The 14,015-nt window shown below is 39.7% G+C and overlaps 1 protein-coding gene across 12 annotated transcripts in view; it reads right to left on the reverse strand.

Annotated features, from left to right (window-relative positions):
• GPATCH8 (G-patch domain containing 8) overlaps window positions 1-14,015 on the reverse strand; it is a 103,121-nt gene that overhangs the window by 7,228 nt on the left and 81,878 nt on the right. For 9 of the 12 annotated variants that reach the window (XM_037734095.1, XM_037734100.1, XM_037734099.1 and 6 more), the window contains 2 exons: window positions 4,548-4,597; window positions 3,275-3,405 (listed from right to left, as the gene is read on the reverse strand). In XM_037734095.1, the coding sequence (XP_037590023.1) occupies window positions 3,275-3,405; window positions 4,548-4,597 (181 nt within the window). The remainder of the gene's footprint in view (window positions 1-3,274; window positions 3,406-4,547; window positions 4,598-14,015) is intronic. The other 3 variants (XM_017516101.2, XM_017516096.2, XM_017516097.2) reach the window with 1 other exon arrangement.

Consider the following 14,015-nt stretch of genomic DNA (forward strand, 5'->3'; position numbering starts at 1 on the left):
AAAAAAAAAAAAAAAAAAGTACAAAAAGACATCACGGCTCAAATAGCCCATCATTACTATGTTTCTGATCTCATTTCTTATTCTATCATCCTGTCCATCAGTATGTTATCTAATGTATGGCTGTACATGTATTCACAAAGGTTTTATTTTATTCAATTAAGGAAAAAATCTTGCTGGGCAAGGGTGGCTCACATTTGTAATCTCTGATTTAGGAGGCTGAGGTGGGAGGATTGCCTGAGGCCAGGAGGTCAAGACCAGTCTGGGCAACACAGTGAGACCCCACCTCTAAAAATAACAAAATCAATAAAAATTTCTCTATACTTTCAAATTTCAGTTTTTAAAAATGTGCATATTTCTGAGTTAAACGTAGAAATGTCCACTGTGCTACTTATGGCAGGTCTGTGGTATGTCTGTCATAGAAACTAAAAAGTCCATGCCTATCTCCTGGGTACCATAACAACCATTTGCTTTGGTTTTGTGGCAGTTTCTGGGCATTCAGTACTGTGGTCACAATGTCACTGAGCACTTTCATCTTTGAAAAAAGGAACATCAAGGAGCCTCAATAGTTTTAAACTGCTGTTCTTGCCTGAAAGTTTTATTTTTTTGAGATGGAGTTTAACTGTGTTGCCCAGGCTGGAGTGAAGTGGCATGATCATAGCTCACTGTAATCTCAAACTCTTGGCTCCATCATCCCACCTCAGCCTCTTGAGAAGCTAGGACTACAAGTGGACATCACCATACTGGCTAATTTTATTTATTTAGAGATAGTATCACTCTGTTGTCCAGGCTGGAGTGCAGTGGCGAGATCTCAGCTCACTCCTACCTTTGCCTCCAGAGTTCAAGTGATTATCCTGCCTCAGCCTCCCAAGTAGCTGGGATTATAGGAGCCCGTGCCACCATGCCTGGCTAATTTTTGTATTTTAAGTAGAAACAGGGTTTCGTCATATTGGTCAGGCTGGTCTTGAACTCCTGGCTTCAAGTGATCTGCCCACCTTGCCCTCCCAAAGTGCTGGGATTACAGGTGTGAGCCATCATGGCTGGACCATGCTGGCTAATTTAAAAAAAATTTTTGTAGAGACAGAGTCTTGCTATGTTGACCAGATTGGTCTTGAATACCTGGCCTCAAGGGATCCTCCTGCCTCTGCCTCTGCCTCCCAGAGTGCTGGGATTAGAGGTGTGAGCCACCGTCCATCTGGCCTACATTTTTTTTTTTTTTTTTAAACAGTCTTGCTTTGTCACCAGGCTGAAGTGCAGTGGCACGATCTTGGCTCACTGCAAACTCTGCCCCCCAGGTTCAAGCAATTCCCCTGCCTCAGCCTCCTGAGAGCTGGGACTACAAGCACGCACCACCAAGCCCAGCTAATTTTTTATATTTTAGTCTAAGGGGTTTCACCATGTTGGCCAGGATGGTCTCGCTCTCCTGACCTCGTGTTCCGCCCGCCTCAGCTTCCCAAAGTACTGGGATTACAGGTGTGAGACACTGCACCCGGCCTTTATTGCAATTTTTATAGTGTGTACACTACACAATGCACACTATACCCTTAAATTCCAAATAAAGAACTAAATAGCATTAGATACCTATTTGTATGATGTCCTTGTTATCTGAACCCCAGCTACTAGCTGTCCTCAACTCAGGGCTAAGTATATTCAGACAATGTGTAATCTCTTGCTATCTAAACTGTTACTACTAGAAAATGGGAACTGAACAGATTTGGAGAGCAAGAGATACTTACACTTATGAAACCTACTCCATAGCAAACAAACAGAAAACAACCCTCCCCTTAAACTGAATAAAAAGGGGATTCTGTTTTTTGACACAGGGTCTTGCTCTATCAGGCTGGACTGCAATGGTGCAATCACAGCTCACTGCAGGCTTGATTTCCCAGGCTCAAGTGATTCTTCCACCTTAGCCTCCTCAGTAGCTGGGACTACAGGCATGTGCCACCATGCCCAGCTAATTTTTAAGATTTTGTTTTTAGAGACAGGGTCTTTCCTATGTTGGCCTGGCTGGTCTTGAGCTCCTGGATTCAAGTGATCCTCTTGCTTTGGTCCCCCAAAGTGCTGGGATTATAGGTGTGAGTCACTACGCCGAGCATGTGCTTTTTAATATAAATGTTAAAAAATGGGAATAATTGTAACAGTGTCATCATTTATTTATTGAGTATCTCTGATGTGCTAGGCATTCCTTCAAGCATTTCCAAGTTAATAACTCAATCACTCCTCACAACAACTGTAAGTTGTTTTTATTTCTATCTTACAGACATGGAAACTGAGGCATAGAGAGTTTAGATATAACTTTATTAAGTCAAACAGTAAGAAGAAAATGGCCTCAAAAATATACATACTTCATCAGTATATTATACTGCAAGTATATAGATATGCTTTTTATTTGAAAGAAGGATCAATTAAACATTTTAAGGAACTGGAGGACATTAAGTAAAATAACCCAGAAACAGAAAATTAAACACTGTAGGTTCTCACTCATATGTGGAAACTAAAAAAAAAGTTGATCTCAGAGAAGTAAAAAGTAGAACAAAGGATACTAGAAGCTGGGAAGGGTAGGAGAGGGTGAGATTTATTACAAAATTACAGCTAACTAGGAAGAGTAAGTTCCAGTGTTCTATACCACTGTAGGATGACTAGAGTTAACAATACTATGTAGTTTTGGCCGGGGGGTGGTGGCTTACGCCTGTAATCCCCGTACTTTGGAAGGCTGAGGAGTGTGGATCAAAAAGTCAGGAATTCGAGACCAGCCTGACCAATATGGTGAAACCCTGTCTCTACTAAAAATACAAAAATTAGCCAGATGTGGCGGCGTGCACCTGTAATCCCAGCTACTTGGGAGGTTGAGAAAGGAGAATTGCTTGAACTCGGGAGGCAGAGGTTGCAGTGAGCTGAGATCGTGCCATTTCACTCCAGCCTGGGAGACACAGTGAGACTGTCTCAAAAAAACAAAAACAAAAACAAACCCAAACAAACAATACTATCTGGTTTCAAGTAGCTAGAAAGAGGATACTAAATGTTCCTGCACGAAGAAATGATAACTGTTTGAGGCGATGGATATAGTAATTACCCTGATCTGATCACTTTGCATTATATGTACTGAAACATTACTAGGTAACCCGTGTATATGTACAATTATTATTTGTCAAAAAAAAAAAATAAGATTTATAGTTCTTAAATCTTAATTTAATTCTTAAATTATAAGCTTAAATCTATACAATTGAAAGGATTATAATTATCTGTACAACCCTCTGAGAAAAAATATACTCACCATTCAGCTTGTTTTCTTTGCTCTGCCAGCTCATGGAGCCGCCGAAGGGCTTTTTCCTGTTTTTTCTCATCCTTGCGGGATCTTGAAGAGACATTTCGAGCAAACTCTCTCTGCTTGAGATCTTTTAATCTCTGGGTTAAAAGAAAGAAAGATACAGAGGGTGGATGATTTAGAGTAACTTAGGAATCTGAAAGCAAAGCCTTAGGACATGACCCTCAACCAATAGTTACAGTATTAGTGTAGAATACATTATCATATTCTCTTATGGCAATTGAAAACACAATGGCTGATTACTTTGGGTATAGCACTTGCAGTATCTGCATTTCTAATTAGGACAACGTAGCATTTGCTTTATTAGGCAAAATAAAATGATCTCAAATGCAACAAGCAAATTTTAGAACACTGGGAGGAAAGAAAAGGGACTATTTAATCACCTGCTCCTCCAGGATGCAAAACTAGACAAACAGAACATGAGATAAATTGCAATACCACAAGCCAAAGAGAACAGAAAGGGGTTAGGCTAGTACAGAAAATTACCCAGGTGTAAGATCTTGAAAAGCAATGTACAGCTTACATGGGGGGTTATTAAAATTAGAACAAATAGAAAGTATACTTTTATTTCACCATAAAAAGGTGTTGTTATTTTTTTTTCAGCATGAATAGAGGCTTCCTGTAACTACTGAATAAACCCGAGAGGTCTTCCAGTGCTAGCATGTTTAGAGCTCACCAGTCTGACCACTTTTATCTGGTCAGCCTGCTGAAAGTAGTATGTGATCCTTCATGGCCCTGAGAGGAATATCCAGGGGATGAGGAGGGAGAGCAGAGGTAAGTCAAAGATTTTATTACTTAAAATCCAGATAACAGAATGGGTCTTTTATTTTCAGAAGCTACTGTATAATTTTCTTTAAAACAAAACAAACTACAACCAAAAAAGAACAGTGTTATGACACACTGGTGACAGAACCCAGACATATCTATCTGCAATGAAGACACAACTAAAATTATTTTCAAGACATTAGATAACACAAGAAACAAACAAAACAAAACATATACATTAGCCTATGCTTTTACAACAGCATTGGGAAAAGGAATTTGACCCAGTATAAAGTGGACATTGCTTTGTGGAAAGGCATGATGTTTAACAGACAGAGGAATTTTCTTACCTAATATTTATGAAATGTGTTTTGAATCTTTTTAAATTGGAAGAGGGGAAGGGTAGAAAGACACACACAATAAAAGATATACAGCTAAAGACACTAGTAGAAAAACTCACTCTTGTGATCTGGGCTCCCAAATTAGAAGGATTTGCTTTCAATACATCAGCTGAAAATGTCACATCACAAAGAAAAAAAAGTAAAAAATAAAACAAGAGTGGAAGAGAAAAAAAAAAATAAAGCAAGCATTACTACACAAGCTCTCTTAGTGAATCTGTAAACTATTATACTGAACAATCAGGGACAAAGCCATCAACTCTAAAAGGGCTGGGGAGAAGGGAAGCACCTGTACAACATATATATGTGTACATACACACAGACTGACATAGTAAGCCCACCTAGAAAAATGAAACTACCTGTACTTCTTCCAGAAAAATGGTTCCAGAACTTTGGAAAAGACCATTGTGGCATAAAAAGCAGTCTTGTTTCTATTAGCCCTTATTTTGGGGAAGTTGAAGCAATGAACAGCTGACAAAACTATTAGTGCCCATCATTAAGATTTTTTTTTTTTTTTTTGAGACACAGTCTCTCTCTGTCGCCCAGGCTGGAGTGCAGTGGCATGATCCTGGCTCACTGCAGCCTCCACCTCCCAGGTTCAAGCAATTCTCATGCCTCAGCCTCCCAAGTAGCTGGGATTACGGGCGTGCACCCTCATGCCTGGCTCATTTTTTATATTTTTAGTAGAGATGGAGTTTCATCATGGTGGCCAGGGTGGTCTCAAACTCCTGGCCTCAAGTGCTCTACCCGCCTTGGCCTCCCAAGGTGCTGGGATTAAAGGCATGAGCCACCATGCCTAGCCCACAACTAAGATTTTTATAATACCACTTCAAGATAAAGGATCAACTATTTTAAATAAATATGAATTCCAATTTCCTCTTCCTGAGGTGAATGGGGCAGAAATAGAAGGCTTATCAGGCCTATTATATGATTACCTTTGGCCACAAACCTAGTTTTTTCCTTCCCCAAACATGTAACAGGCTCTCTAGCCAAGATTTAGATAGAATGTATCTTCTTCTCATATTTGCCATTTCTCCCTCTCTCCTCTCAGCTCAATGCAACCTCTGCCTCCTGGGTCCAAGCGATTCTTCTGTCTCAGCCTCCTGAGTAGCTGAGACTACAGGTCCTCGTCACCATGTCTGGCTGATTTTCTGTATTTTTAGTAGAGATAGGGTTTCATCTTGTTGGCCAGGGTAGTCTTGAATTCCTGACCTCAAGTGATCCACCCACCTTGGCTTCCCAAAGTGCTGGGATTACAGGCATGAGCCACTGTGCCCGGCCTGCCATCTTCTCTCTAGCTACCTGCTAAGACTGGAAAATCTCCCTATGCCATTTCTCCCCCTCTTACAAATATTTCATTACTTTTAGGAAGCATTTTTCAAACTACATGACATTGTCCAAAAGAACAATCATTTTGTCAAAGTATGGAGTCTCCAGGCTGAGTTGAGACTAAGCTTTCCATTCAGCAGCCACTCTGTACAGCCTTGAAGTTGAAGGAATAGAACCATGTCCACATCATGCTGAAGACATCCTATCGCAAATTCCCACCACAAGAATATGGTTGGAGGTAGAGAGGGAAGAAAATGGGATGATGTAATAAAAGAATCTAAATTGCAGGCTCCCTCTGGGCATATCTATCCTAATTAATACCCCCATATGGCTTAGAAAGGCTCCCAACATCACATTTTCACACTACAAACTTTATAGTTAAGTCTGCAGTCCCAAAAGCAGAATTGAGAACCCCAGAATTCTAACCCCAACCTTAAGAGGCAGGACTCAGCAAACCCTCTCAAACTCAGTATGTATACTTGAGGTTTCTCTCAGATGAGGACATTCTGGTGACTTTTTTTTTTTTTTTTTTTTTTTTTTGAGACGGAATTACACTCATGTTACCCAGGCTGGAGTGCAATGGCGCGATCTTGGCTCACCACAACCTCCGCCTCCTGGGTTCAGGCAATTCTCCTGCCTCAGCCTCCTGCGTAGCTGGGATTACAGGCATGCACCACCATGCCCAGCTAATGTTTTGTATTTTCAGTAGAGACGGGGTTTCACCATGTTGACCAGGATGGTCTCGATCTCTTGACCTCGTGATCCACCCGCCTCGGCCTCCCAAAGTGCTGGGATTACAGGCTTGAGCCACCACGCCCGGCCCATTCTGGTGACTTTTAAGAGAAAAAGTCTCACTTTGTTGCCCAGGCTGAAGTGCTGGGGCTATTCACATGTGTGATTCCACTACTGATCGGCATGGGAGTTTTGACCTGCTCTGTTTCTGACCTGCACCAGTTCATCTCTCCTTAGGAATCTTGGGTTGGTCCCCTGCTCCTGGGAGTTTGATGTCCACTTAGTGCAGACACCCAGTCAGCATAGCGCACTGTAGCCCAGAACTCCTGGGCTCAAGTGATCCCCTAGTCTCAGCCTCCCTATAAGTCAGGACTACAGGAATGCACCACCAGACCTAGCCAAGACGTGGGTTATAAGGTTCATATTTTCGTTTACCTAGAATGAATGCCTAACTCCAAGTGTCTCCTGCCTACTCAAGGTCAAACTAAATTCTCACACAGTCTCTACTGATCCTTCAAAAGAGGGAACTGTTCTTTCTGAACTGTCCTTAGTGGTGCTTTGTCATATCACTCACCTAGCAGCTATCGTATTTTGTTCTCTGATCAGTTATTCTTGTCTTTTAAAAAGGCAGTATGTGAGAGCTTCAGAGTCAGGAAGCCTGGGTTCAAATCCATTAATTACTAGCCAATCCACTTACTACTAGGTGATTTCACCTGAGTTCCAGTTCCCTCATTAAAAAATAGAGCTATCCACCTACAGATTTACAAGATTAAATGTCAGAATAAATGTAAAGCATTAAATAAGTCACAACTGTTCAATACTGCCTTTCCTCTGTGTGGGGCAGGGACTACAGCTTATCTTTATAATCAACCCTGCAGTGCATGAAACAGTACTAAGTCTAGAGAGGGCATATGATAAATGTCCAGTGAATAATTCAGTTCAAACATTAGATCCTTCATTTTCCCCCAAATAAATTTTTCTACCATTTATTTGTAGGAAGGGTTGATATAAAGTATTCTTATATTTTTATTAGGGACATATTAAGGTTATATAGTACGGTCCACCTAGCTACCGCTGCGGGTATCCCTTATTTTTAAACAGAATTAGGCTAAATGACAAAAGATACTGGCCAGAAACTTCTCAGCTTCTTACCTAAAAAGTTAATTTTTAAAGGCAAAGGGCCTTAATCAGAGTAAAGTTTTCCAAAATTGCCTATTTTATTCCAAAAGGCTACCAAGGTCTGGCTCATTTGCCACGGAATGCCCATGTGAAATTCTGTGAATTATATCTGTACTTTTCTCTTAAATTCTAGAGGAACACAACTTTAGATAATTTCTTCAGGTGAGACTACAGCAACATGCCTGCCTATCAGAGTAAAGACAGTTCAGAAAAAGATCAAAAATTGCAGATACGTCATCAATCTTGTCAAAGTCTGAGCAAATTTTCTATCATACACAAAAATTCAAGTTAGATTCCAAATTGGGACATTCTCATGTGAATGGATTTAATTATCCATTTAAGCTGACTCAAAAGCTATGAGACTATATCCTTATATCTGAAAATTATACAATATGCTTTCTGAAGAGCTGCTAATAAATTAGCTTATTTTACTGAACTACTAATGCCTAGTAACAAAAACTTAAGCCACATAACACATTTTTAGTTGGGAAATATCTTGATTCAAGAAAAGGAGACTGAACCCCACTGAAAATAAAAAGATATGAAGATCCTGTTTTCCTGAAAAATCAATAGCATTTTCCCAAAACCACATACATTTGTAGCACAGTACAGAATGGAAGAAACGTTTCCCACAGATCCTTAATCACATGGTGGCTGGGATTTCCATTAAACTTTCCAGAAGACCAGAAGAAAGGCAATACCTTAACAAATGATGCAGTACTTGAAGTACCCATCCACATTAAATGCTGAAAGATTAAGCCAAAGAAATGAGAATCAGGTAAATCTGAATGTAGATTATAAATGTGCAGAAAAGGTTCACCCCAGCAGCCACCCACTTATCTTTAAATGTAGACTTCAAGAGCAGAAACGTTCTGCCTCACAGTGTCTATTAAAACAAGCCAACTATGGCAATCAGGCTTTGTAGAACATCCGTAAAGTGGCTGTCAAGAAATATGGCTTCTTTACATAGTGAAGAGCAATAGTGTTCCTGCTCAACACTGACTGAGTTTAATAAGACAGATATTTCTGTAAAGTGTTCCCCAACCACAAAATACAAAGGTTTAATAAAATATTTTCTGTATCTTTTAGTGCTATGCTTCTTTCTTCTATCAAAATAAAATTTGACACTAGGAGTTTATATTTGATGGAGTATACTAAGAATAATTCTGACTACTATCTTTCTCAAGTATTTCAAATTTATTATCTAAATTTAAAGAATAAAACCTGTTTTTATCATGTGAAAGGAATTTCAGGCATCAGAAAACAGGCAGAATTTAAGGCAGAGTATTTCCTATTGCCACTAAAGACCCATGGTTCTACATTTACTCAGCTCTGAAGAAACTTGATTTTGTCTCTTTAGGGTCAAAAAATTATTCATGGTTTCTTTCTCTCACCGGATAGCAACTCCGCTCTCCTAACAGGGACTGAAGCTTAGTCTTCCTTTGTAACTATGCAATGCAAACATAGTTGTCTATGGCACAAAAGATGCTCAGTCAGTATTTATCAAACTGGGTTGTGGCTCACACCTGTACTCCCAACATTTTGGGAGGTTGAGGTAGAAGGACTGCTTGAGGACAGGAGTTCAAGACCAGTCTGGGCAACATAGTAAGACTGTCTCCCAAAAAAATTTTTTTTTAATTATCTGGGCACAGTGGTGTGTGCTTTGTAGTTCCAGCTATATGGGAGGCTGAGGTAGGAGGACTGCTTAAGTCCAGGAGTAAAAGGGCACAGTGAGCTATGATTATGCCACTAAACTCCAGCCTGGGTGACAGAGCAAGAACCTGTCCTTTTTTTTTTTTTGAGACAGTCTCCCCGTCACCCAGGCTGAAGTACAATGGCGCAATTTTGGCTCACTACAACCTCTGTCTCCTGAGTTCAAGCGATTCTCATGCCTCAGCTTCCCAAGTAGCTGGGACTACAGGTGCGTGCCACCATGCCTGGCTAATTATTTATATTTTTAGTAGAGACAGGGTTTCACTATGTTGGCCAGGATGGTCTTGAACTCCTGACCTCAGGTGATCTGCCTGCCTAGGCCTCCCAAAGGGCTGGGATTACAGGTATCAGCCACTGAGCCGGGCTGAACCTGTCAAAAAACAACAACAACAAAAAAACAAACCCACAAGAATGTGTTGTATCTTGACCACTATTTCTGGCTAAGGATAATCTGGCCTTCTTCAAATCTCAACCACTTCTTTTCCTCTTATGTCAACGATCCTGCATACCAAAACCACAGCCTCTGTGGAAATCTCCACTGTTTTTTTTTTTTTAATAAAAAAAAATACAAACAAAACATTAACAAAACCTTAATGTGGGTCTCCTCTCCCCTTCCTAACTGAAGCAATAATGCTATAGTTTTTGTTTGCCTAGGTAAGCCTAATTCATGTCTCAGAGTTTGATGTTTATGGATAAGATCACCCAAGATATCATCAGGTGGTGGGTGAGAGAAAAGACCAGGAGGGACTATAGAATGTCTCAGTAATAAACTACCCAGGAAAGGAAGATTATATATGAATGGTTAGGAAAAGCCAAGTTACTGAACATTAGATGCAAATTATTTCTTTTAGCATATGCCTATGAGTGATGAAAATTAATTTTATTCAGTAACAGAGAAAAACAAATATTTGGTAACAGAGAAAACTAGATACTAACGCCAATTACAGACAGTAAAAAAAGAGAGAAAAAAAAATATTTTTATTTTTACTGAGATACAGTATCCCTCTGTCATCTAGGCTGGAGTGCAGTGATTTCGGCTCCCTGCAACCACCACCTCCCACTTTAAAGCGATTCTCCTGCCTCGCCTCCCAAACAGCTGGGATTATAGGTGCCCACCACCTCGCCCACCAATTTTTTGTGTTGGGATTACAGGCATGAGCCACGGTAGCTGGCCCCAATTTTTTTTTTTTTCTTGAGACAGAGTCTCACTCTGTTGCCCAGGCTGGCGTGCAGTGGTGTGATATTGGCTTACTGTAACCTCTGCCTCCCAGGCTGAAGCGATTCTACTGCCTCAGCCTCTCGAGTAACTGGGACCACAGGCCTGTGCCACCACATCGGGCTAATTTTTTTTGAGATGAAATCTTGCTCTGTCCACCCAGGCTGGAGTGCAGTGGTGATCTCAGCTCACTGCAGTCTCTGCCTCCTAGGTTCCAGTAATTCTCCTGCCTCAGCCTCCCAGGTAGCTGGGATTACAGGCATGTGCCACCATGCCTGGCTAGGCTAATTTTTGTATTTTTAGTAGATATGGGGTTTCACATGTTGGCCAGAATGGTCTCGATCTCTTGACCTTGTGATCTGCCTGCCCTGGCCTCCCAAAGTGCTGGGATTACAGGTGTGAGCCACTGCGCCTGATGTATGGTATATTCTTTTTTTTGTTTAAATTACTTTTTGTTCTTCCAAATTCATGTTGAAATCCTATGGTATATTCTTTAACAGCACCAAATGTGCCTGCTTTAAGGCATTTACATATAATCAACATATACATACACACATGTACATATGTATATGGAGTATATATTTTCACCACCACCACCATGAAAATTTAAACTGGTTAATGAGGTTTTAAAAACAACTTTTGAGATAGAATTCATATACTCTAAAATTTACCCCCCACCTTTTTTGGAGACAGGGTTTTGCTTTGTCACTGCACTGGAGAGCAGTGGCACAATCATAGCTTACTTGCAGCCTCAACCTCCCAGGCTCAAGTGATCCTTCCCATCTCAGTTTCTCTCTCTTTTTTTTTAAATTTTTTTTAAATTTTATTTTTTTTTAATTAAATTTTTTTTAGATGGGGTTTCACCATGTTGGCCAGGCTGGTCTCAAACTCCTGACCTCAGGTGATCCGTCCACCTTGGCCTCCCAAAGTGCTAGGATTACAGGCTTGAGCCACACCATCTCAGCTTCTCAAGTTGTTGGGACCACAGATGCACTCCATCATGCTCGGCTAATTTATTTTTATTTTTTATAGAGACAGGATCTCCGTATGTTGCCCAAGATAGTCTCAAACTCCTTGGATCAAGGGATCCTCCTGCCTTGGCCTCCCAAAGTGTTGAGATTACCGGTATCAGCCACTGCTTCTGGCCCAAATTCACACATCTGAAGTGTCAAATTTAGTGGGTTTTAGTATATTCTTAGAATTGTGCAAGTAACACCACTATCTAATTTTAGAACATTTTCATTTCTCCCAAAAGAAACTTCATATTCATAAGCAGTTACTCCCCATTTCCCCTCTGCCAAGCCCCAGGAAACTACAAATCTGCTTTTTGTCTCTATGTATTTGTTTATTCTAGACTTTATATAAATGAAATTGTATAATATGGGGTCTTTCATAATCAGCTTCTTTAACTTAGCATACAATTTTCAAGATTCATGCATGTTGTATATATTAAGTCTTTCCTTTTTATTGCTTAATAATATTCCATTGTACAGATGTATCACATTTTATCCATTTACCAGTTGATGGACATTGAGGTTATTTCCCTTTCTTGAAATTGTAAATTGGTTAATTCCCAACCCATTTACTATTATAATAAATTGGGGGTTGCTAATATACTGTTCTTGCTATTATAAACATTTTTATGCAAGTTTTTGTGTGGACATATGTTTACATTTCCCTTGGGTATATATTAGTAATATGGTAACTTTGTATTTAATGTTTTGAGGAAGTGTCAAAAACTTTTCCAGAAGTGCTGTATCATTTCACTACCTCATTAGTAATGTAGAAGGGCTCCAATTTCTTGATATCTTCTCCAATACTTTGCTAGTGTATCATTTTTGTTTTAGCCATCCTAGTGGGTATGAAATGGTATATATAATATTGTGGTTTTGTAGATAATGAGTTTTATGTATACAGGTTAAGTATCCCTTATATTAAATACTTAGAACCAGAAGTATTTTAGATCTTGGGCTTTTTTAGATTTTAAAATATTTGCATTGTATATTTACTGCTTGAGAATCCCACATCTGAAAACCCAAAATGCTCCAATAAGCATTTCCTTTGAGTGTCATGTTGGCACTCACAAACTTTTGAATTTTGGAGCATTTTGGATTTTAATTTTTTGAATTTAGGATGCTCAATCTGCATTTACATAGCACCCTAGAACATATCTGGGGACAAAGATTTGCCCCATAAGTAAAATTTGAAGGTGCATAAGTCATTAGAGCTGTTTGTTCAAAAGAAAATGGAACAGCAACAACCCAGTTCAGAGCTCTCTTTACAGTGCTGTCACTAAATAACTTATTATTACTTAGGCTGTTTTAATCTTTCAGACTACAATAGAACAAAGAGTCTAATCCCAGAATCTCTACCATAGTGTATCACTGTGATGAATTAAGTGTAAGAGGCAGAAAGGTTGAAACTGAAGAACAAAAGTAAGGCAGAATCATTTTTAGTCAACTGGGATTGTATACCAAGATGAAGAACAGTTAGAGATACATAACAAGAGAATGCCTGGTTTACCTGGCAACATTAGGTCCTGAAGGGTCTGTTTGAAGTCACCCCTCCTCACAAAAGCAGACAGCTCCCCTAAGCAGAGGGGATTTTTTTCAAGATTTTTTTTTTTTTTTTTTTTTATTTTTTTTCTTTGTCACCCAGACTGGAGCAGTGGCATGATCTCTGCTCGTTGCAACCTCCGCCTCCCAGGTTCAAGCAATTCTCCTGCCCCAGCCTCCTGAGTGGCTGGGATTACAGGTGTGTGCCACTACACCCGGCTAATTTTTTTGTATTTTTAGTAGAGAAGAGGTTTCACAATGTTGGCCAGGCTGGTCTTGAACTCCTGACCTCAGGTGATCCACCTGCCTCGGCATCCTGAAGTGCTGGGATTACAGGCATGAGCCACAATGCCTGGCCTTCAACAGATTTATTTCAAGGTTACCTATGTTGTGATTGCTAGGTCTAAAACGTTTACTCCCAACATAAACAGAGGGGGTGAGTACATAAGACTTAAGAAACATGCTAAATTATTGGAAGACTAGCCAAATGATGTCAATTTTCTTATTAAGCAAAACAGACCCCAAGAAAATGGAATAAAGAACCACTGAACCCAACATTTTCACCCTGCTGCTATAAGTTATTAAAATAAAATAAAACTACATGTTCAAGTGCTGAGAAGCATTGCTTTCTTCAAGCCTGTGTTGTTTCTTAAAGCATAATCTCTTAAGAGAGCTGTGCTAAGTCGACATTTATAAAGCCTTGACATTCATGATACTTTCTAATTTCCCAAATGGATTTCACATCTTTGCCAATAATCACTTTTTAATTTTTTTCCTCTCTCTTTTCGTTTTTTTTTTTTTTTTTT

Source organism: Cebus imitator, unplaced genomic scaffold, assembly GCF_001604975.1.
Source record: "Cebus imitator isolate Cc_AM_T3 unplaced genomic scaffold, Cebus_imitator-1.0 Scaffold573, whole genome shotgun sequence".
Classification (NCBI taxonomy): Eukaryota; Metazoa; Chordata; class Mammalia; order Primates; family Cebidae; genus Cebus; species Cebus imitator.